This window comes from Myotis daubentonii, chromosome 6 (assembly GCF_963259705.1).
Source record: "Myotis daubentonii chromosome 6, mMyoDau2.1, whole genome shotgun sequence".
NCBI lineage: Eukaryota > Metazoa > Chordata > Mammalia > Chiroptera > Vespertilionidae > Myotis > Myotis daubentonii.
In genome coordinates this window covers 75,754,657-75,778,064 of record NC_081845.1, presented here as the reverse complement: position 1 = coordinate 75,778,064, position 23,408 = coordinate 75,754,657, and the positions used below count along the sequence as shown (strand labels likewise).

Sequence of the window (23,408 nt, the reverse complement as noted above, 5' to 3'; positions counted from 1 at the left end):
AGAAGATGAGAGAGAGCAAGATATTGAAAACCTATTTGAAGAAATAATGACAGAAAACTTCCCCCACCTGGTGAAAGAAATGGACTTACAGGTCCAAGAAGCGCGGAGAACCCCAAACAAAAGGAATCCAAAGAGGACCACACCAAGACACATCATAATTAAAATGCCAAGAGCAAAAGATAAAGAGAGAATCTTAAAAACAGCAAGAGAAAGAAACTCAGTTACCTACAAGGGAATACCCATACGACTGTCAGCTGATTTCTCAACACAAACTTTGCAGGCCAGAAGGGAGTGGCAAGAAATATTCAAAGTGATGAATACCAAGAACCTACAACCAAGATTACTTTATCCAGCAAAGCTATCATTCAGAATTGAAGGTCAGATAAAGAGCTTCACAGATAAGGAAAAGCTAAAGGAGTTCATCACCACCAAACCAGGATTATATGAAATGCTGAAAGGTATCCTTTAAGAAGAGGAAGAGGAAGAAAAAGGTAAAGATACAAATTATGAACAACAAATATGCATCTATCAACAAGTGAATCTAAGAATCAAGTGAATAAATAATCTGATGAACAGAATAAACTGTTGATTATAATAGAATCAGGGACATAGAAAGGGAATGGACTGACTATTCTTGGGGGGGAAAGGGGTGTGGGAGATGTGGGAAGAGACTGGACAAAAATCGTGCACCTATGGATGAGGACAGTGGGTGGGGAGTGAGGGCGGAGGGTGGGGGGGGAACTGGGAGGAGGGGAGTTATGGGGGGGAAAAAAGAGGAACAAATGTAATAATCTGAACAATAAAGATTTAATTAAAAAAAAATAAAATAAAAATAAATGCTCCATCATTCTAGACACGTATCTATCTTTAATCATACATTCTGTTGTTGCTCTACATTTCAGTACACCACAGAACATTTCCTGATATAAGTTGCTTAGGCACATCAAATTTAAATGTCTACAATGAAACTCAATCTTCTCACCTCCGCCCTGCCCCTCCTGCTGTGATTAATTTCTTCATCTCTGTTAATTGTCCAACATCTTCCACAGAACAGATGTGTCCTAGCCCATTTTCCTGAACACAATTTGGTATATCAAATTATCTCCTTTTTTTTGTTTCCAAGATCTATTCTAACAGAAACATTTGGCCTCAGCCTATAATTAAAAGCTTAACAATACTAATAGTTGCTTCAAAAAACATCCCCTCTTTGTCCATGTGCAGCTATTTACATTCATTTGCATGCAATTCACTTTCATACCCATTCACTGGGGTATGAATATTACTTAGTCCACTGGGCAATTAATTAATACAATCTTTATGTATTCACTTATTGAAATGCACTGCGCAATGCCTATTTCCTTGCGGGTTCTCACTGAAGCCGTGGGGTGTGGATTTTGAACAGCTGCAGCCGCTTTTGCCATTGCTCTTGTTGCACAGAAGAGCCAGGTGGACGTTCATTTTTTGTTTTCTCTCCTTGCCTTGAGTTGAAATTTTAAAAATCTCACTTTCTCTGACATGCTGTCCAAAAGGACGTCATCTTACCTTACTCAATGGGAGCTCAAAAACTATGATATGTTTATCCATCACTGATTGTGAGTCAAATTATAAGTATGGAATAAAGATCAGAATCTTCAGCGAAATTTTTTAAATAGCCAGTGTTATAGTTTTGTTGTTGGGTGACAGAGAATTTTATTAAGTTTTACTCTGTTAAAAGTATAATTTTTTTTTTAGCTGATTTATGTTGTAAGCTCTATACCAAGTACTATTATGTTCATTAAGACAGTTCTAGGAGATAGGTACAGACAGGTATCTCAACCTGAGACATGTCAAATCTGAAGCACAGAGAGGTTACGTAACTTTCCCAAGGTTAAAGGATATTGAAGCTGGAATTTTAGTTAGGTTTTTAAACTCAAAAATATATGATTTTTACCTCCATAAAATCTATTTTTGTTTGAAGAGAAATTTATAATACAAATAGTTTGATCATTTAAGAACCAGGCTTTTTTTCTAAATTCCTTTCAGGAAACAATATTTTATACCATTCCATACTCTTAGCAGTGAGTTAAAGAATTTAATGTTTTGTGATCTAAGAAAAGTGAGATTATTTTATAGACAAAGGTGCATTTTTAAAAATTAATTAGGTACTTTTTAAATAAAGGATTATTATACAGTATTATCAAAATTTATTTGAGTCATAATCCTGGAAAAGCCTAAAATTAGTAATAGTGAGAGAAGATACAAATAGTCTTTCCTTATACTTATTCAGTTATTGTAACTATAGTCAGAGCTAATAAGTAAAATATGATTTAGCATTTTTTAGTGAAGTTAAGCATGTAGCAGATTCACTTATGTCCATCTATATACATAAAAGCCAAGTGACCAGAGTGACCGGTCACTATGACATGTATTGCTGTGGCCAACTGGCCTGATCGGGCCCCGATTGGGCCCCAATTGGCCCCTCCAACCTCCTGTGGTCCTTCTCCCTGGAGCCGGCCCACCCCGATTGCTCCCTCCAATTGGCCCCCCAACCCCAATCGGGGTAGGGCCGGCCAGCCAACCTCCCGTGTCCCCCCCTCTGGCCCTACCTCTGAATGACCCCCATTGGGGCAGGTGGCCGGACCCCACCTGTGCACAAATTCATGCACCAGGCCTCTAGTTAAATATAAATTGCTATAAAATGGAAATCAATACGGTTTGTAGCAGAGATTGGAGTTTTCCTAATAATAATGTACCTATGCCCCAGCAGAAAGGTTTTTCTTCAGTCTCTAACTGAGGTGCAAACACATTTAATGTGGTCCATTCTATTATCTAAAAGGTCATTCGGTTGTTTTCAGTCTTCATTCAAGACACTCTCAGACACTAACTCTATCAGGGATGTGTGTGAGCAGAATGACATGAAGTCCCACAGTGGAAGGAAGTACTCTGATTTACATGTATTGAATTCTTTTTTTCTCTCCAGGATTAAATAATCAGGATAAATTCTCTAATGTAAAAAACAAAATCTGAATTATGCAAATTTTATGCAATCAAGAAATCACTCAGCAACCATTTTCTGGACACTTACTATATTCAGAATAGAGGCCCCGCCTTTGGAAAATAAAAAGTAAAATATAGGCTTTTTAAAATGACACAATTTTAGGAAAGATAAACTATATTAGATGGTAAAAATATAAAAGTTGACAAAGTACTATAGGAAGAGGGGAGAGAAATGGCTAGAACAATTTGAGGGATACCAAGTTTAAAACAAGTCCAGATTTAATACCAAGTTTTAAAACAAGTCCAGATTTAAAACAAGGAACCATCATGTTAATTTTAAAATAAATTGTATCTACAGTAGCCATCAAATTGCCCTATAAAAATTTGAATAAGAATTCTTTAAAATAACAAAGCCCTGGAAAGTAACGGGCTCTTCCATTTCCAAGTAGCCAATAAAAATAAGAATGTTAAACTTCGATCTAACATGAAAAGAGACTAGTGTTGGCAAACATATAGAGTGATGGAGACACTCACCTTTGTTTATGAGAGTACAAACTGGCACTGCAACAGTGTTTTGGAACTCTTTGGCAATTATGTCGTAATGGTGGTCATATATACAGTCTATGATAGCAATTTCAGTCTAAGTTATACAACTAACAGAGACCTATACATACTAGTATATCTGTCAAAGGCATATAGAAGAATGTTAATAACAGCCTTGCTTACAACAGTCCTAAATTAGAACCAACCAAAATGTCCATCAATAGTAGATAAATGGTAATCTAATCTATATCAAAATACTGTACAGCAATGAAAATTATGGAACTGTATCTACACATACAACATGGATGATCTCACAAACATAATGGTGAGTATTCTAATAACATTTTATTTCTTGGTCTACAAACAAGTGTCTGTATAATTTGTCTAGTAATATATTTATGGTTTTTATACTTTTCTACATGTGATACTTCAATAAAAAGTATATTAAAAGAAACAAGAACAATAGTAGCAACAATAAAACCCATTAACTATAAGAGACAATTATGCAAACTGACCTTCTAAAAATAAATACGTTGGAACTATCTTCTCTCACTCTGTGGCATATATTTTCATTTTAAATATTTTTGATTAGTTAGTTTTATTAGGTGGCTTTATTGCTGTTAAATCTGTCTGCTGTGTTTCTAGTCAAAATATTTTAAGTTCTACAATTTCCCTTGAACATTTTTCCAATTCTTATTAATATTTTACATAATATTATGCAAATACTTGGACTTAGTCTTATTATTTAAAAAAATTCAGAAAGCTTTCCTCTTCTTTTTTTATATAGACTTTTTGTCATGTGCTATTGCCATCTTGTATGCCTGGTGATTTTTTATTAAATGAGTGACATTTTGTATGAAAATTTGTAGAAATCATTTCATGCTCTTGATAGTTATCTTCCTCCATAGACAATTTGCCTTTGCTTTGGCAGATAGTTTTGGGACAGAAAAACCTCAATCCAGTCAGTAAATGAAGGCATTCGAAGCCAGGTTTCATTCTTTTTTTTTTTTTTTTAAATATATTTTTATTGATTTTTTACAGAGAGGAAGGGAGAGAGATAGAGAGTTAGAAACATCAATGAGAAACATCGACCAGCTGCCTCCTGCACACCCCTACTGGGGATGTGCCCACAACCAAGGTACATGCCCTTGACCGGAATCGAACCTGGGACCCTTCAGTCCGCAGGCCGACGCTCTATCCACCGAGCTAAACCGGTTTTGGCCAGGTTTCGTTCTTTAGGAGACCTTGTCTCCTTCAGGTTTATTCCTACTAGAGTTAGCAGAAGGCCAAGGTTGCTGACTTTCCAGTGTTACCTCTGTTCAGCCAGACTACTCAAGTCCCAACTCAGCTCCTCCATTCCTGTTGCTTTTCCTTCTCGGTCCTTAGCTGGTGCTTGCAAATTGCCAGCAGCTTTGAGAAGAGAAGGGGTGCTGGCTGTCCTTTTCTCCAGGATATTGACCCTCAAGTCCTCACTGCCTTGGCAGCTTTCCAATGCCCTGAAGAGATGTGTGGCCCTTCTGGTTATTTTAGGTGCAAGGTTTGCTCTGCAGCAAGGTTATCTGCCATGACAAGAAATGCAAACACTTTGTAATCATAAAACCAAGGTACCCTTCAGTGCTATAATATTTAGTACTTCCGGGAAAAATTAGCCCTTCTTGAATATTTGCCAACTAAGAATATATGTGACTGAAATTGCAGAGTTCTATAAATATAAATTTTTCTCTTCTAACTGAAATTCTACTCTTAGCCACTAAACTGGCTTTAATTGCTATCTTTATTCTGATGAACCCCCAATATTTATCTATATCTGAAATGTATCTCCTGAAATATAGATCCATAAATCCAAATGCCAAATTGATACTGACAGTAGGATAACTCACAAGTGTTTCAAACTCATGTATACAAAATGGAATTCCTCATCTTCTACTCCTGTTTACAAAGGAAGCCACCTCATTCTCCTTTGCTCCATAGGTCAGTGAGCAACATGATCTTCTCCCCAAATGCCAAGCAATATACCTGGTAACCACCCTCAGTTCTTCATGTCCCTTTACCCTCACATGTAGTTCCTCATTGAGGCCTCATATTGCAACCTCATTATTATTTCTTGAATTCATTCATTTTCTGCCTTTTTTTGTCAGCACCTTGTTTCCTTGGAATTATAAAACACTCTAAAAATCGACCCCCCCCCTGTTTCCAGTTCAAGAGTATGTATAATATTCACATTCCCCATAAGTCATCTTTGAAAAATAAAATTAAGATCTTGCAACTCCCTTGCTTAAAAGCCTTCAGTGATTCTTCATAACCTGCAGGACAATGCTCAAGTGGGTAAACATCGTATAAATACATTTCATCATTCATGAGTTGAATGTGAAATAAAGATTGAACCTCTAGAAGGTTAAAAAAAACATGTAGTTAGAAATTTTGATATGGAGAGGAAGAGAGAACACAATACACTTACCATTTTGGAAATTAGTCTCCTAGAGATAAGAATTGAAGTTGTGAGAGTAAATAATAGAGAAAAGAACGCCTAGAAGAAAAAAAGTAAGAGGTGAGAGAGGTAATTCATTTCCTTAAAGAAGAACAAAAATAAGTACATTGTGTCCTGACCAGTGTTGCTCAGTGGTTAGAATGTGGGCCTCACACATCGAAGGGTCGCAGGTTCGATTCCTAGTCAAGGGCGCGTACCAAGGTTGGAGGTTTGATCCCCAGCCCAGGTCGGTATGCGTGCAGGCAACCATCCAACAGGAAGAAAACCAGAAGTCAGATGTCCTAGGATAGGCTGCATTTTGTTAATTGGTACAAAGGGGCCAAGGATGAGGACTGACCATATGTCTCTGAGCGGCTCTGAGGACGGGGAGAGACCCAGAAGCAGCTCTGAGAGGCTGCACTGGGAACAAGTACCTGTAGAGAATAAAAGACAAGGGTCACAGGAAATTCCTCTGTCAACAAATCCTACTGAAGTGAAATTACAGCTACTAGATGGAGCCATCAATAGAACCGCAGATTCTAAGACCCCGGGGCCTTCCACTCCCCTAAACTTCTCTGCAGACCCGCCTTAACTAGGAATGCCTATTAATAACAGCACCATCTTGGTCTTTGAGAGCTCCTTCCTGTACAGAAGCCTTGGTGCCAAGGAGGCTGAGCCCCTCCCTGGGAGGAATCATGCCACTCTCAGACAGGTGAAGAGTCACCCCTAGTTTTCCACTTTCCCCACTGTGGTTTTCCTCTCTGAAAAAAAATTTTTTTGGATTTGATTTCCATAAATTATCTCCTCTGTGTTTCCGTTTTATAACATTCTTCTATGCACAGTGTCTCCCTGCCCATCTGTGTGTGTGAAGAGACTGTTTTCCTAAATCCCTTTCCAGATGAATTGTTAATTGTGGTGTCTTAATTATTCCCCACACTGCCTCGCTGATATCAACACCACGGTGACATCAGCCAGTCTCCATGCGATTTCCCACCCACATTAACATAATGAGCAGGTGCCGATGAAAACATATTTGTCAAATTATAGACTTTCGTATTTTCTCGGGGAAACAAAAACTGAAATGCATTTTAGACATATTGTTGTGTATGCATTTATAATCACTTTTCCAAAAGTTTGCTTTCTGTCGCTATTAGATAACCTTTTGGGTGGCATATTTCACTCTACAGATGTGATTCTTGGCAGTAGCCCATCTGTCAGACTTTTGAAAACGAAACAAACAAAAAAAAAAGAAGTGGCACATTTGCCTGCTGTTCTTCTGAGTGCAGACAGAGAGATTTATAGATAGCCTTGCCAAGGTGTGGAGGTGGAAAAAGGCATATTGGCCCAGGAAGAGAAGGACACAATACTAAAGTTAGGAAGGAGGGCCAATACCACAGTGTGGGGTGCAAAGAGAATGAGAAAACCGGCGGGGGGAGGGGGGGATTTCATGCAGACTTTGTAATACCTTTTTAGGACTCCGAGTCAACTTCCCTGTTTCTAAAGTCTACATTCTGTAGTGTTTCTGGATAACTTTATGTCTACCTGCTTTCTTATGGGAGTGAAGTTTAGGCTATTTTCCATGTGTATTCAATTGCTTTATTTGTTATTTTTCAGTAAGGAAAACTGTTTTATTTCACCTTACCTCATTCATTTGTATTTACTTGAGAAGATGGTGCCCATTTTATCCTTTGTAAAAATTTATTTTTGGTCTAAAAAATCTCACTTGAAAAAAATATATTCATTTCCTCGTTATAAAGAATATTACAATTTACTTGATGTTTAGAACTCATCCCTGAAGTGACAAAGTAAGCAGTTTCAAAGGCTTTCACTGACACGGTGTGGCAAAGTGTGGAACTACAGTATTTTTCTAAAGATATTTCCTGACAGGTTTATTTATCATTTTATATGTATGTAATATAACAAATAACAATCAAGGATTTATCTTACATATCTATATGCAAGTATTTATAGGCTAAGTTTTTAAAACCCGAGAAACTGGACAATCTTTTATTAGCATATCTAAATTATATCATAACCTACAAATAATTAAAATTATATATAAAAATCATGCAGTTACTTTTTTTGCAGTTACTTTTTTAACACTGCCATTAATATTGTGGAACTACAGTATTTTTGAAACATTGTGTTTTCATTAACTCTTTTAGCTGTTTGTGAATTTTAAAAATTCATAAAATGAGTAATTAAGATTGTTCCTTGGCATTTCCATTCTGTGTTTAAGATTATTGAGAGACATCAGTGTAGCTCAAAATTTTCTTTTCAATTTTATAGCATCATTTTTAATTGAAGTTGATTTTTAAATTTTGATAAATTATACATAACTGAAAATTTGCCACTTTCACTATTTCTAATGGTACAGTTCCATGATACTAAGTACATTCAAATTGTTGGACAACCATCCCCACTATACATTTCCAGAACTTTTTCCATCGTGTAAAACTGAACCTTTGGTCACCTTAAACAATAATACCTTAACCTCTCTTCCTCCCAGCCCCTGGCAACCACCATTCTTCTTTCTATAGTAATTAATTTGACTCAGTGCATAACATAAGTAGAACTAAACAATCATTACCCTTTTGTGTCTGGCTTATTTCACGTAGTATAACATCTAAACCTTGTTGTAATGTTACAATATTAAATACATTTGAAAATGCTTAAAAAATTGATATACTTAATACAGATCTTTCCAAGATGCTCAGTAACACACACTATACCATGCTTAATTACCTCTTGATATCACAAAATCGATTATTATTTGACATTTCAAGACATATGTGTATGTTTAATAAGAGTTGCAATCTCACCTCTGAAGTTTACATGTTTTTAATTGTCATATCACCAACAGATTGACAGTATGTCACCTTACATAGTGTGAGTTTAAATTTTTCCAAGTACAAATGTCAATTTGAGAGAGAAACATTTTCCATATCTGGGTCTGATAGATATTAAACTACAAGTAAACAGTTTATTATAAATGCAGAATAAAATGGCAATGGTGTTTTTAAACTAATATTTTCTTTTACTATTTGCAAGTCAATTAAACCTTTGACCCACACAATGATTAAGGTTATATCATATATATATATATATATATATATACATATATATATATATATATATATATATATATATATATATACACATATATACACACATATATATAATTTTTAAGATCCCTCTTTGCATCACAAGCTGCAGATGCTCCCATACATCTTGAGCCACCTTTCCCTCTGTTAGTCTGTGGAGAAAAGATGGGCGATATATATACAATCAGATTCTTACAGAAGGAGAGACGGTAACCTTACAGAAGGGCAAGAGAGGGGGGAATGAACAGATTTTTATCTTCTTGGCACCTCTGCATCTCAAAAAATCTCTACTGTAATAAAGTCTGTGCTAGAGCTGGAGTGTCATTGATTGCATTCTTGCCTTCAACAATGGCCTTTCATCCCTGTGTTCTCAACTATTCCTCTTTTGGTCATGGTTAATGAGGGCAGCCTTTTCAGTTCAAACTCACTACAAATGGACTGGAATATTGATGGATCATGATCATTCAGAAAACTGGTTTTAAAAGTAATGCCAAGTTCATGTCTTGGGACCTACCAAAGCTCATCAGAATGTAGTGTATGGAGAGTTGTGAGCCAAGAGAATAATTGCCATTCAACTACATTATGTCAGTTGTCAGAGTTTACTCAAAGAGGAATGAAGAATATAAATGCTTTCTTAAGCTAATGAGCTTTTCTCTCCCTTTAAAGTAGAGAAATGGGTAAATGTACTCATTAGTTTTAAGGTTTAGGAATAATTCTCTGAGGCTTGGTGCCCTGTTCTCCTAGCCTAGCATGGCAGTGGCCCTGACCTGATGAGTTGCAAACTTACTCTAGAGCAGTGGCCCCTTATTTGGAAATAGAGTCACTGCAGATGAAATTAGTTCAGATGAAATCCTACTGGAGTGGAGTGGGTTCCTAATCCAATAGGACTGGTGTCCTGATAAGAAGACACAGAAGAATGCCATGTGATGGTGAAGGTAGAGATCGGGGTTATGCAGCTGCATGCCGAGCAATGCCAAAGCTTGCCAGCAAACAACCAGAGGCTAGGAGACAGTCCAAGCATTTCTCTACAGGTTTCAGAGGGAGCATGCTCCGTTGACGCCTTGATTTTGGGCTTCTAGCCTCCAGAGCTGTGAGATAATACACTTCTGTTGTTTTAAGAGACCCCATATATTGTACTCTGTTATGGCAGCCCTAGGAAACTAGTAGAGTTATGACATAGCAAAAAAACCAGTTTCCCACTATTAAAAATGTTCAAGCCAGATAGATCAGGCAGATAACTGAGGTGACTTATGCATCAAATGGCAAGTTATATTGAATGGTCTCTGTTGAAGTATTGTCAAATAGATGTTGGCCACTTCCTTTTCATCTTCTGCTTCAATAGAGGGCATCATATAATGGCATAGCATGGCAGATACGAGTTAAACCTAATCTCTAGCACTTATAGCTATATGTCCTTAGGTAGGTTTCAGAACTTCTCTAGCCTCAGTTAAATATGAATATTAATAGTCATCACTTCATAGTGTTATTATGAGGTTTAAACTAGTTAGTAACTTAAACTGCTTAGAAGAGTACATGGCAATAGAAAGTAATATAAAAGTGTTGGTTGGGAAAAAAACACACACTTGCTTTCATATTGGTTAAACAGAATGCATTAACACTTTCTTTCCATCACTGCTATTTCTCACCTCCAAAATATGGAGAATTAAGAGAACTGGGGGGGGGGGGGTCAATCGGGGAAAAGGAGACATATTTAATACTTTAAACAATAAAAGAATAAAAAAGAAAGAACTAGAACTGCTTTCTTTTAAAATATTGTGGGGTTTGGGGTTTTTTGTTTTGGGGGGTTTTTTTGGGGGGTTTTTGGTCTATTTAAAATTATACCACTTGGACCATTTATTAACCAAGTATCAGTGGCATGATGCTTTTGACAATTTCCTTATAACAAGGCTTGATAATGTGTTAGTCCATGCTAGGATGGGTTTGTGCAAGAGAGAGCGGGGGGTGGGGGAGAGAGAGAGAGAGAGAGAGAGAGAGAGAGAGAGAGAGAGAGAGAGAGAGAGAGAGAGAGAGATTCAAGTGTTTCTGAGAAACAAATAATTCTGCAGCACCATTTTCAGATAATAAAAAACTACAGTTCACCCTAATGAAGTTCACTTGAGTTTGTGGGTCCTAGGGTGATGGAGTTAGATAAAGATGTGAAGTTTTTTTGCAAAATTAAACCCTGGGAAAAGTAACCCTTTTAAATTAGCATCTGTTGGTGACTGAAGGGTAATTTCAGCTTCAGGAGCTAGCGAAAGCATTTTTCAGTATATGACACTCTAAATAAATGATACATAATTGTCAAAAAGAAATCATCACTCAGTGCCTTAAATTTAACGAAATGTGCTTGTGTTTCTTCACTGTATAAGGTTACTAATCACTGCATCATTTGGGTGCATCAGAGACAGTTCTGGCAGGTTAATGATACCACAGGCAAATCCACAGTTACTTGCGGTGAAACAAACCATCAATAAATGTGGTAGCAATGCTTGCAACTATATAATTCTGAAGTCGGTGATTATGTAACTGTTGGATATACAGACAGAGGGAGGGCAGAGGATCAAGGACTGGTTGTTCCTTCCATAAAGAGCAAGCCGGTGAGATAGCGCAGCTCTTATACATCAGTGTATACTGAAAGGCAATGAGGCAGGCTCAGCTGTGAAAGCCTGAAAAGTACGTTTGAGTTAAGGTGATGTTTAGGGGCCATGAAGAGTAATAGAAAGAAGGATTGCATTTCTAGAATTTATATGGGCTTTGTTATAACTCCTTCATTTTCCCCAAAGAAGGTGACCGGTGTGGTGAAAGGTCAGCTCTTCGCTTGGTGTTTAATTCCAGTTCTCCTGCTTTATGAGCCATTTGCCCTTAGACAAGTTCCATGAATTCGCTGTGTCTCAGTTACCTCATGTTGGTCATGATGTCCTCTCTTTGGGATTGTTATCCAAATTCAATGACCTCAGCATACAAGCCATCTCGCTCAGTGTTTGGCAATAACAGGAGCTAAATATTTGTTGACTTTTGTCTTTGAAGCCTCTTCATCTATTGAAGTTCCAGACACAGCGTTTGAGATCAGATAAGGGTAAACGTCACGGATGAGGCAAACGCTGCAGTTCACTGGAAATAGCTAGCTCCTAATTCAACTCAATTCAGTAAATATTCCTTGAATGTCTACTACATGTTGAGCACTGAGGGAACGTCAAAAAAAGTCAAAGGTTGTTCTATAACTTCTGGGAATCATAATTCAACATGAAGTAAAAGTTAACACAGCTCTTTGATCCATTGAGAGTTGTCTTGCAAGGCAAGTGAATTGATTTTAAGTATATATTCAGCATTCACACAGATTGATGAATTCAATGAAAATTCAGCACAACCTTAAATTATCTTTCCTTTGCAATATTTATTTGTGGACTTTATAAGAATATTAATTAGCTTGACAATGTTTCTTCATGAGTATCTATTTTGTTTCTTTGTTTAGTTTACTGTCTTATTCTCTCTGGGCTACTATAACAGAATACCATAATCTGGATGGTTTACAAATGATAGAAATTTATTTCTCACAGTTCCAGAGGCTGGAAAGTCCAAGATCAAAGTGTTGGCACATTTGGGCCTGGTGAATGACCACTTCCTAATCTATAGACAATAGACTTTTTGCTGAGTCCTTACAAGTAGTCAGAGATAAGGGCACTAATGCCATTCACGAGGGCTCCATGTTTATGACATAATCACCACCCAAAGGCCCACCTCCTAATACCATGATGTTGAGGGTTAGGACGTAAACATATGAATTCTGGGAGGACACAAGCATTCAGTCCGTAATAGTTACTATTCCTTTTTCTTTCCAAATTAGTGTGTGTGGCTGTGTGGAAGAACCACCACATGAGGACGGTGACCAACTACTTCATAGTCAACCTTTCTCTGGCTGACGTGCTCGTGACCATCACCTGCCTTCCAGCCACACTGGTTGTGGACATCACTGAGACCTGGTTCTTTGGAAATTCCCTCTGTAAAGTGATTCCTTACTTACAGGTAATTGTTTTTGATACATTTTTGGTTCAAACACAGAGCTACGGAAAAATTACTTTCAATTATAGTCATAGAGCTCTATTGACTAGTTAGCTAAGAAAGTAATATACTTGCCCAAGGAATTGACAAATAAGGAAAACAAAGGAATCAGCAAACTTAAGGAAAGAAATACTTGAGACTTTCTATGTAAACAAGTTAAGCTCTGAGTTAAAATAAAGCAACAGAATGAGTAGATGCTGCGTAAACTTTTACTTCTTTCACCTCTAATTTTCTGATGATAAAATAAGGAATATGAGCAAAGTAATGATTGAAATTCTCCCAGTCCAAATAATAGACAGATATTTGTTTCCGTAAGTGGTTGCATTTCATGCTGAGAAATTAGGAACCATGTGATCAAAGCAGTACAGTAAACAGGTTTTAGTGTAGGTTCTGAATAAAACCACTGGGTTTGGAATATCTGTTCTGCCATTCACCAACTGTATGCTATCAAGCCAAATACATAAGCTCTTTGTGATTCACTGATTTAAAAAGGATAATAATTTTAATTATAACTATAGTCTATGGTTGTTGTTAGTCTACTTACATAAATTTATATAAATCACTTGGCATAGTGATTACCTTCTGGAGGATATTATAAAGACTTAGTATGTTCTCAGTAACTACCAGTCATCATCATCATCATCATCATCATCATCATCATCATCATCATTAGATGCTTTATTGTTCAGTAGTAAAAGCAGCTTTCCCACGATTAATTGCCCTACAAGAAGATAAGAACAAATACTTTCAGAGAGTACATTTTAAATGATATTCTGATAGCTCTAAATCTTTAACAAAAAAAATTCCTAAGCTAGGGGCCACAGCCATAATACTCAAAGACATGGATGCCCTTTAGCAATTGGGCTGTGAGTAAAATGCGGGCCATTCTCTTTGTGTTCCCAAACCCCATACCCATATCCATCCTCCACCTTCTCAGTTTGTACTCCATCCAGTCTCCCAGAGGGTGATCATAGTATTTGGAGAAAACAAAAATGTGCTCCTAATTATAAAAAAAAATTCTCATAAGCAGAACAAGCAAAAATATTAATGTAGACACAGACCTTACACCCGTCAGAAAAAGTAGTTCAAGATGTATCATAGATCTGAATGTAAAATACAAAACCATAAAACTCCTAGAAGATAATATAAAAGAAAACTTACATGACCTTCAGTATGTTGATGATTTTTTAGATACAACACCAAAAGCATTATATTTAAAAGAAACAACTGATAAGCTGACTTTTTCAAAATTTAAAACTTCTGCTTTATAAAAGACAATGAAAAGACAAGCTACAGATAGAGAAAATTTTTGTAAAAAGATAAACATAAAAGTACTGCTATGTAAAATTAAGGGAACTCTTAAAACTAATTAATAAGGAAATAAACACTCCAATGAAAAAGAGGCCAAAGACGTTAACGAACACCACACCAAAGAAGTTATATAGATGGCAGTTATACAGATGCTCATCTTCATACGTCATCAGTGAAATGCAAATTAAAACAACAACAAAATATCACTACACAACTGTTATAATGGACAGATTCCGGAACACTAGCAACACCAAATGCTGGTGACAGTGTGGAGTAATACTAACTCTTATCCATTGCTGGGAATGAAAAATGGTACAACCACTTTGGAAGATGGTTTGTGGTTTGTTGCACAATTAAACACAGTCTCACCATATTATCCAGCAATTGAACTCCTTGGTATTTCCCAAAGGAATTGAAAATGTGTGCCCACGCAAAAACTTGCACACAAACTTGTATAGCAGCTTTATTTATAATTATCAAAACTTGGAAGCCACCAAGGTGTCTGTCCTTCAGTAGATGAATGAATAAATAAACTGTGGTACATACAGACAATAGAATGTCATTCAGCACTAAAAAGAAATGAACTACCAAGCCATAAAAATATAAAGATAATCCTTATTACTAAATGAAAGAAGACAGTCTAAGGAGACTAACTATATTCTGTATAATTCCAATACTATGGCATTCTGAAAAAGGCCATTATGGAGAAAGTAAAAAGATCTGAAGTTGTCAAGAATGGGAAAGGTGGAATAGGCAGAACACAGGATTTTTAAGGCAGTGCAATTTATATATATAAAAAGCCAGCCGAAACTGGTTTGGCTCAGTGGATAGAGCGTTGGCCTGCGGACTGAAAGGTCCTAGGTTCGATTTCCGTCAAAGGCATGTACCTGGGTTGCAGGCACATCCCCAGTAGGAGATGTGCAGGAGGCAGCTGATCGATGTTTCTCTCTCATCGATGTTTCTAACTCTCAATCTCTCTCCCTTCCTCTCTGTAAAAAATCAATAAAATATATTTTTAAAAAAATAAAAAATAAAAAGCCAGCAACCGTAACGCCAGAACGACTGGAACGACCAGTCGCTATGATGACCACTATGGCCAGCGAACTGGCCTGATCTGAGGGTGGGGCCGGCTGGCCAACCTCCTGCGGCCCCTCCCCCAGCCGGTCCTGCCCCCAATGGGCTCCCACCACCCCAATCGGTCCACAGCCCCTCCCCCCAGCCAGCCCCACCCCTAATTGGCCTCTCCCACCCCATTGAGGGCAGGGCAGCCAGCCAACCTCCCAAAGCCCCTTCCCCAGCGGCTGACCCCCAATTGGCTCCCCCACCCAAGAATGGGGTGGGGCCAGCCTGCCCCCAGCCCCTCCCCACATCCAGCCTCACTCCCAATAAGCCCCCCATCTCAATTGGGGGCGAGACCCACTGGCCAATCGCCCGTGGCCCCTCCCCCCAGCCAGCCCGGCCCTGATTGGGCCCTGATTGGGGTGAGCTCACCGGAAACCTCCCGCTATTTCCTCCTCCTGACAGGCCTGGCCCCAATCCACCAATTGGAGCCAGGCCAGCTGGACCCCACCGTGCACGAATTCGTGATAATATATGATGGTGGATACATGTTCTTATACATTTATTTAAAACCATGGAATGTACAACATCAAGAGTGAACCACAATGTAAACTATGAACTTTGGATGATTAGGATGTCCAATGTTGTTTCATCAGTTATGACAGATGTATCACACTGGTGGGGTGTTAATAACAGACAGGCTATGGATATGTGGGGGCAAGGTATATTGGAAATCTCTGTACCTTCTCCAAAATTTTGATGTGATCTTAAAAGTATTCCAAAAAAATTAAAGTCTTGATAAAAACAAAAGTTGGGGGAGACTACAAATAGCTCATTAGTAGAAATTATACTAATTTGGATCTGAAATGCTACAAAAATATTTGCAGCCCAGTAGTTTTTCAATGACCTCTTATACAGAGAAGTGATCATTTTTTAGGTCAGATTCTCGATAGAATAGTAAGTGGGAAATAGTAAGTGGAAATTATAAGCTTCATGGCAGGCATTAAGTTTGATAGGATTAGTTTGTGTCAGTTGGCTGAAAACCATGAAAGGGTTACAAAAATACACTGCAGCAAAATTATTTCAGAGAAATACTACATTGAGCAACATAAGAAAAAATCAGTAAGAAAGGGGTCTTTTGGTGTTTTCTTGGAAACACAGGGGAAATCATACTAGCAGAGAATTCTAATATTTCACCATTGCTGTGGTACTTCCAGCAAGCTTTGTATTTCTCTTGATTCCAGTAACTATCCGGGGGGAAATTTGGGGGATCCTATTAAGTTTTAAGATGGCTTTAGTTGCCCAGAATCTTCTCTTTGCTGGGAGAGATGATTCCAAGCTCTCTTTATGAAACAGAACAGTCGCTTGTTAAGAGTGCGGTGATGCGTGAGGTGTGTATCATGCGGTAATAGGTGCAGTCCTGCTCTAATACACAATGGCCCCTTGTTGTAGACTAGGTATTCCAGATTCTACTGCTAACACTCGAGGACTGACTGGAAGCAGTGGGAAACAGTGAGTGATGCCAGGTATCCGTCTCTCTGAAAGCCATGGACAATAATCTTCTACACAGCATAACTTACGAAATCCTACAGTTGAAGGAATAGTCACCTCCTAATAGATTCTGCTTCTCTATAAACAGTGTCCAATCTAATCAACTCCTCAGTTGATCCTCTTCTCCATAGGCTGAGGAGACAACTACAGAGTAACCACAAGATCTGAGTCAGATGGAAAAGACCAGATCTATTCATTACCTCATTCAATATTACCTGTTTGTTTGCTTTTTTAATATATTTTTATTGACTTCAGAGAAGAAAGGAGAGGGCAAGAGAGACAGAAACATCAATGATGAGAGAGAATCATTGATCAGCTGCCTCCTGCACGCCTCCTACTGGGGATCGAGCCCGCAACCCAGGCATGTGCTCTTGACCAGAATTAAACCTGGGACCTTTCAGTCTGCAGGCCAATGCTCTATCCGCTGAGCCAAACCAGCTAGGGCTCAATATTACTTGTTTATGGAAAGTTGCAAATCCAAAAAAAATATTGACACACTGGTAAAACTAGTATCTCCAAATTCTCACATTATTTATTACTCACTTTCTGTAGCATTTTCCCAAATGGAATAAACAGTGTCAATGGTCAATAAGCCAATAACTTAAATTTAAGTAGTTTTTTTCTTTAATTATAATATTCTGAAACTGATGGCTTTTGCACCTAAGAGGATACTTTTGTCCTACTGAATATTTTAAAACATATTACAAAATGGCCAAGCCAGTTTTTAAGGTTATTTTGTTACGTTTAAGATTCTTTAGACATTTGCTAATTCTCTATAATATATAGGTTCCTTTTCTTCTAAATATAATACAATGCAACCTTTAGATTTATGAATGATGTACTATAACACTTTGGCAAATGCTCAAAAATCTTTAAAATCTCACAAATATAATGAGTCTTAGATGAATAATTAAAATGACATTTTTATATCTTTAATAATTATACAAATATAAGACCATTAACATTTATTAGGCTAGTTGATGAATAATTATCATGATTTTTTAAAAATTACATATATAATTTATTTTTTTCTTGCACTTACAGTTTCTTTTTCTGAGTGATTATTTTTAATATATTTTTTATTGTTGATAGTATTACAGATATCTCCAATTCCCCCTTTTTTCCACCCTCTTCCAAGTCCCTCCCATCCCCCCAAGTCCGAGTGATTATTTTTTATGAGCACAGAAAACGTTCTGCACAGGAAATGCCAGGAAAAAAACAGAAGCCAATAGAGATATGGGTTGTGGGTGCTTGATGGTCAGACAGGCTCCTTCACTCACAGTCACACATTCCCACCTTCCACTCTATTAGCGCCTGTCATCCAAATCTGTGATGTGGCAAAATTTCCACTTCTACCTGTCATGGATCTCTGAGGTCCTTTTGTCATTTCTATGTGCAAATATAAAACAGACTCATTCTCTACCAAAGAAAGCTTCCAGCATCACCCTGACCACAGGATGCCCACAGGAAGAGTGAATGACAAGCACCTGACAACAGAAGAAATTCACATCATCTCACTTTACTTCACTCTCAACATTCATAGCCACCCTAGGTTCATTTTTCAAATGATTAACAATCTGGTTAATTTGAACTGATATCAAAATCTAACTTGAAAAGGCACCCAGAAGAGCACTTCTGGAAGTGAAAAGCTGCAACAAAACTCTTCATTTATAATCTCTTATGATATGAAGAAATTTTATATCCCTCCATGAAAATCAAGTAAATTGAATGCTAGTGTGTATAATACACCAATAAATATAGTCATCAAACCGTACATGTTAAATCACTGATTGTCAAGGGTCCATCCAGGGGATTCTGCTGCTGGATCAGACATACTACTAGCAGCAGCATAGCCTCTCACACAGTGCCCGTAACAGAGAAGGCAATGACTGCCCTTTGACTACCTGTAGGCACCGGGTGGCAGTCTTTCAGTGACTGTTTTGAATAGATTATTACTATCTAAAAGCATAGAGAAACACTAGCAATGACTCTGTAATTTGAACCATATTATGTCTAGCTCTTTCACCCACATTGATTAGAATTCATGAATAATAAATCACTAAACCTTGTTGAACATTTTACACTTCTAATTTCTTGATTGGCTAAATATAGCCCTGGCACAGCAGCTGTGAAAGGTCAACTGTGCAGATCAAGACCATAACAATTCTACCCCCAATTTAGCAATAGTATTGAGGGGCCTTGGGTGCTTGGCATATTGGCAGGGAAGTAATGGCGGCTGGTAAAAGAAAGGGATTGGTTTGGGAAACAGGTTTGTATACACTCTAAGTAACACCAAGAAAATTCCCAGGAGTTATCAACTAATCTAAGCCTACTCTGATAGAGTTTAGCCCTTTAAGATTATGGTTATAAAGTGAAAATAGAGAGTTTTCCAGTTCAAATTAAACATATGTGTTATTTTTTCCAGTTGAGGATATGATTTTCTCTGTCAGTGGAAAGTTTCAAGACAATATAAGGATAATAATCACTCAAAGACTGCCAGATTATAAATTAAAACATTTTGCCTGAAAAAAAGTTTGCAATGTTTTCATTGTACCTTTTTTATGCTTAATAAGAAATATGATTTTTTTCCTAAAACATGTTTAATATTATTTAGTTTTTTTAATTAGAAAGCACTGCATGGAATGTTTTTTTGGACAATTTTAGATATGGTTATTTGTTGTGACTGCCTTTCTAATAAGGTAAAAATATTAAGAGCGATCCATGTAATACCGGTGCCTCTCTCTCTTTTACTCTGTCCTTTCTCTAGACCGTGTCCGTGTCTGTGTCTGTCCTCACACTGAGCTGCATTGCCCTGGATCGATGGTATGCGATCTGTCATCCTTTGATGTTTAAGAGCACAGCCAAGCGGGCCCGGAACAGCATCATCATCATCTGGATTGTCTCCTGCATCATAATGATCCCTCAGGCCATCGTCATGGAGTGCAGGGCCGTGCTCCCCGGATTGGCCAATAAAACCACGCTCTTCACAGTGTGTGAAGAGCGGTGGGCAGGTAAGTGCACCATGGCCCACAAGCTGACATGTCTGTTACAGCTGCACACTGGTAATGTCAGTTGCAGAGCCACTGGAAAGCTGGCCTTGTGTATTTTATGGCCATTTGTTCATAGTTTTGTAAAAGCATAAAAACCAAGTGGAATCCTAAAGTAGTTTCACAGAATAACTGTACCTGTCCTGGTCCTTTAGAAATGCTCTGTATGGTTATCTAGTTTTCAGACAGGACATGGAAGGAGGAGTTTATTCTGCAATTCAGATATGGTTATGTTATCTTTTCTTAAATTCTCTAAAATTAAAAGGACTCATTTACATGAAGTGAAATATGCATTCTGGAATGATTCATATTTCATAAGATGGCACAGGATTTTCTGGCCTCAAGTGTCAAGTTCCCCAATGGGCTTCAAATACGACTGGATTTTTCACTTGAAAACCATGTGCTAACTGGACACCCGACTGGAGTTGAGTACGTGGACCAATGCTGTTCTCTGTGTCAAAATATCTAAGTTTGCTTTCTCTGTTCATAACATATTAAACCAATATAATTTATCTCTGGCACAATTATGACATAATTTAGGAATTATATGAAATATGAATCCTTTCCCCTCCTATGTGATATTTAAGGTAGTTCATTTTAAATAAGCAGAAGCTTAGAGGTTTATGCTCCTTGGTCCAAACTCTCAGCGACAGTCTAAGGCTTTCCTGTAACAGTGGAAACACTTTAATCAGTGCCGGGTGGTGACACAAATCTGAAACCAGCAAAGAATGACTGGGAATTTTAAAAATCCTGCATTTTAGCATAGCATGCACTAGTTCCAAAATTATTGCATGGAATTTGAGGGGAAAAAATCTGGCCTCTTCTGCATAAGTGTATAACAATGGCTTGTAATTATGGAATTTAAACATTAGGAAAACACTGTTTATTAGAAAGCTATACATGTATGCCTATTAGAAAGATGTACCCCAAAACAAGCAGTGCACCCATGGGATAGCTTATGAATATGATATTTTCAAGTATTTGAATTAATTTATGTTAATTCCTACCTGGGTACTTTATTGGAACACTGAAAAGAGAAAAAGTCAACAACTGAGAAATTAGGCATATGCTTCCCCTATTGCAAGATAAAGTTTAAAAGTCGCTACGATTATGTTGTACATTTTCTAAAGTCCTATGATAGCTATATTTCACAATTTGCTCTTTCTATTACCCCAATTATTACATATCATTTCTGTTGCTGAGATTTACTCTTCTAACATTTGGACAAAAGCTTACCGAGGGGCTAATATTTCAGCAATGCGTTAAAGTTGAGCAGGATTTCTTCAGACAGGGAAGAGGTAAAAGGATGTCCCAGGAAGCAAGAAAACCTACACAATGGGCAGAAGAAAGGAAGAGGGTCCCAACTGACAGTTTAAGGAATGTAGGGCTATGTAGATTTATGAATGAATTGTATTTGGATAGAAAGTGGGTTGGGGCCCATTGTTATGTGTCTCTTATGCAATTGCTTTATAATGAGTTACATTTGCAAACATCCTAAAAATCTCTTGGTCAGAATTCTTTAATTAATTCATGATGAAACTGAACCATAAATTCTTTGGTCAGTATTATGAAGCAAACAAATAAATGTAAATCTAAGCTTTCAGTTCAAAGTTGCTTTTTTTTAATTTTATGGAAATGGTAATTAGATAAAACACCCACTTACTATTCATTATGTGTCAATTAGATAAAACACCCACTTACTATTCAAATATTTAATAGTATTTTTACTAAAGTGTTTTAGGAGTTTCATTTATAAGTTAATAGGCAGTTTTTATAAACTTTTCCTTATGTATATTGCCCTGAATAATCAGGTAATGTTAATTCCCATTAACAAACAGTATGCCAAGGCAGTGAATTTTGACAGTTGTTACAATTAAGTAAATAGCCACATCATCTTCTAACTATGTTTGAGCACTACATATATATAACTCATTTCAACCTTGAGTATTTTTATTATCTAGCTCTAGCAAGGACATTTTCAAAAATATTTTTTTAAAAAGCAATTATTGTTGAGTTCCTAAAAATCTAAACTCAGCCTTCAGAAGTCATTTAGGAAAATTACTTAAAAGTGATTTTATAGCCCTAACCGGTTTGGCTCAGTGGATAGAGTGTTAGCCTGCAGACTGAAGGGTCCCGGGTTCGATTCCAGTCAAGGGCATGTGCCTTGGTTGTGGGCACATCCCCAGTGCAGGGTGTGTAGGAGGCAGCTGATCGATGTTTCTCTCTCATCGGTGTTTCTGATTCTCTATCCCTCTCCCTTCCTCTCTGTAAAAATCAATAAAATATATTTTTTTAAAAAGTGATTTTATATAAGCCCATAATTACTTAAAATTATTATAAAGGCTAAAATTAAGTGGCTCCAAATTGAATTTGATCATCTTTAAAAGCAAATAATAAAATCTAAAAAATTAGCTATTTCAAATCCTATATAATAAAAGCCTAATGTGCTAAGTGTCTGATCGTCCGGTTAGCCATTCAACCAATCAAAGCATAATATGCTAATGATATGCTAAGGCTGCTCAAATGCTTGGTATGACATTCACTGACCACCAGGGGGCACATGCTCCAAGTGGTAGGTTAGCTAGCTGCTGGGGTCCAGCTGATTGGAACTGAGCAAGATGGAGCAGACACACCCTGGAGCCCTCCCATAGTCCCTCCCCAGCTGGCCAACCTCCCGTGTCCCTCCCCAGCCCTGATCGTGCACCAATGGGGTCCCTCAGCCTGGCCTGCGCCCTCACACAATCCAGGACCCCTCAGGTGATGTCGGAAAGATGGTTTCGGCCCAATCCCGCAGGCCAGGCCCAGGGACTGGTCCACGAATTTGGTAATATTTTCAGTATGACAGAGTTCTCAGTTATTTTGCACAATGAATGAGACAGACAGTATTAAATGAAATTATTAATCACAATTTTTCAAGAAGAATCTGAAAGAATCCAAAGTAGGTTTTTATTTTGCTCATTAGACATTTAGTTTATGATAATTTTTACATATCATGAGCTTTGCTAATTTAGGCTATTTATAAGTCCATATTCAACTTAAAATGTTATAACTCAGATATATGTATGATACTTACAACCTTAAAAACATCATAGGAGTTATATTTTACATTGTCAGCTCTCTAAAGTTTAAACATTTTAAAAATCTGAAGGCCATTTTGCACAATTTTAAAAAATGTGTTGTGAACTGTGTTTTTTCTCTTTATCCTAAGTTATATCAGTAATGTAGTTATAAAAGCAGACAGTGATATCATAATTGTTTTACAACCAATATTGCAGTGTGAAACGAGACAAT

The 23,408-nt window shown here is 37.4% G+C and overlaps 1 protein-coding gene across 1 annotated transcript in view; it reads left to right on the top strand.

Annotated features, from left to right (window-relative positions):
- HCRTR2 (hypocretin receptor 2) overlaps nt 1-23,408 on the top strand; it is a 99,137-nt gene that overhangs the window by 54,467 nt on the left and 21,262 nt on the right. Inside the window, exons 2-3 of the mRNA XM_059699646.1 lie at nt 12,935-13,113; nt 19,838-20,081. Of these exons, the coding sequence (XP_059555629.1) occupies nt 12,935-13,113; nt 19,838-20,081 (423 nt within the window). The remainder of the gene's footprint in view (nt 1-12,934; nt 13,114-19,837; nt 20,082-23,408) is intronic.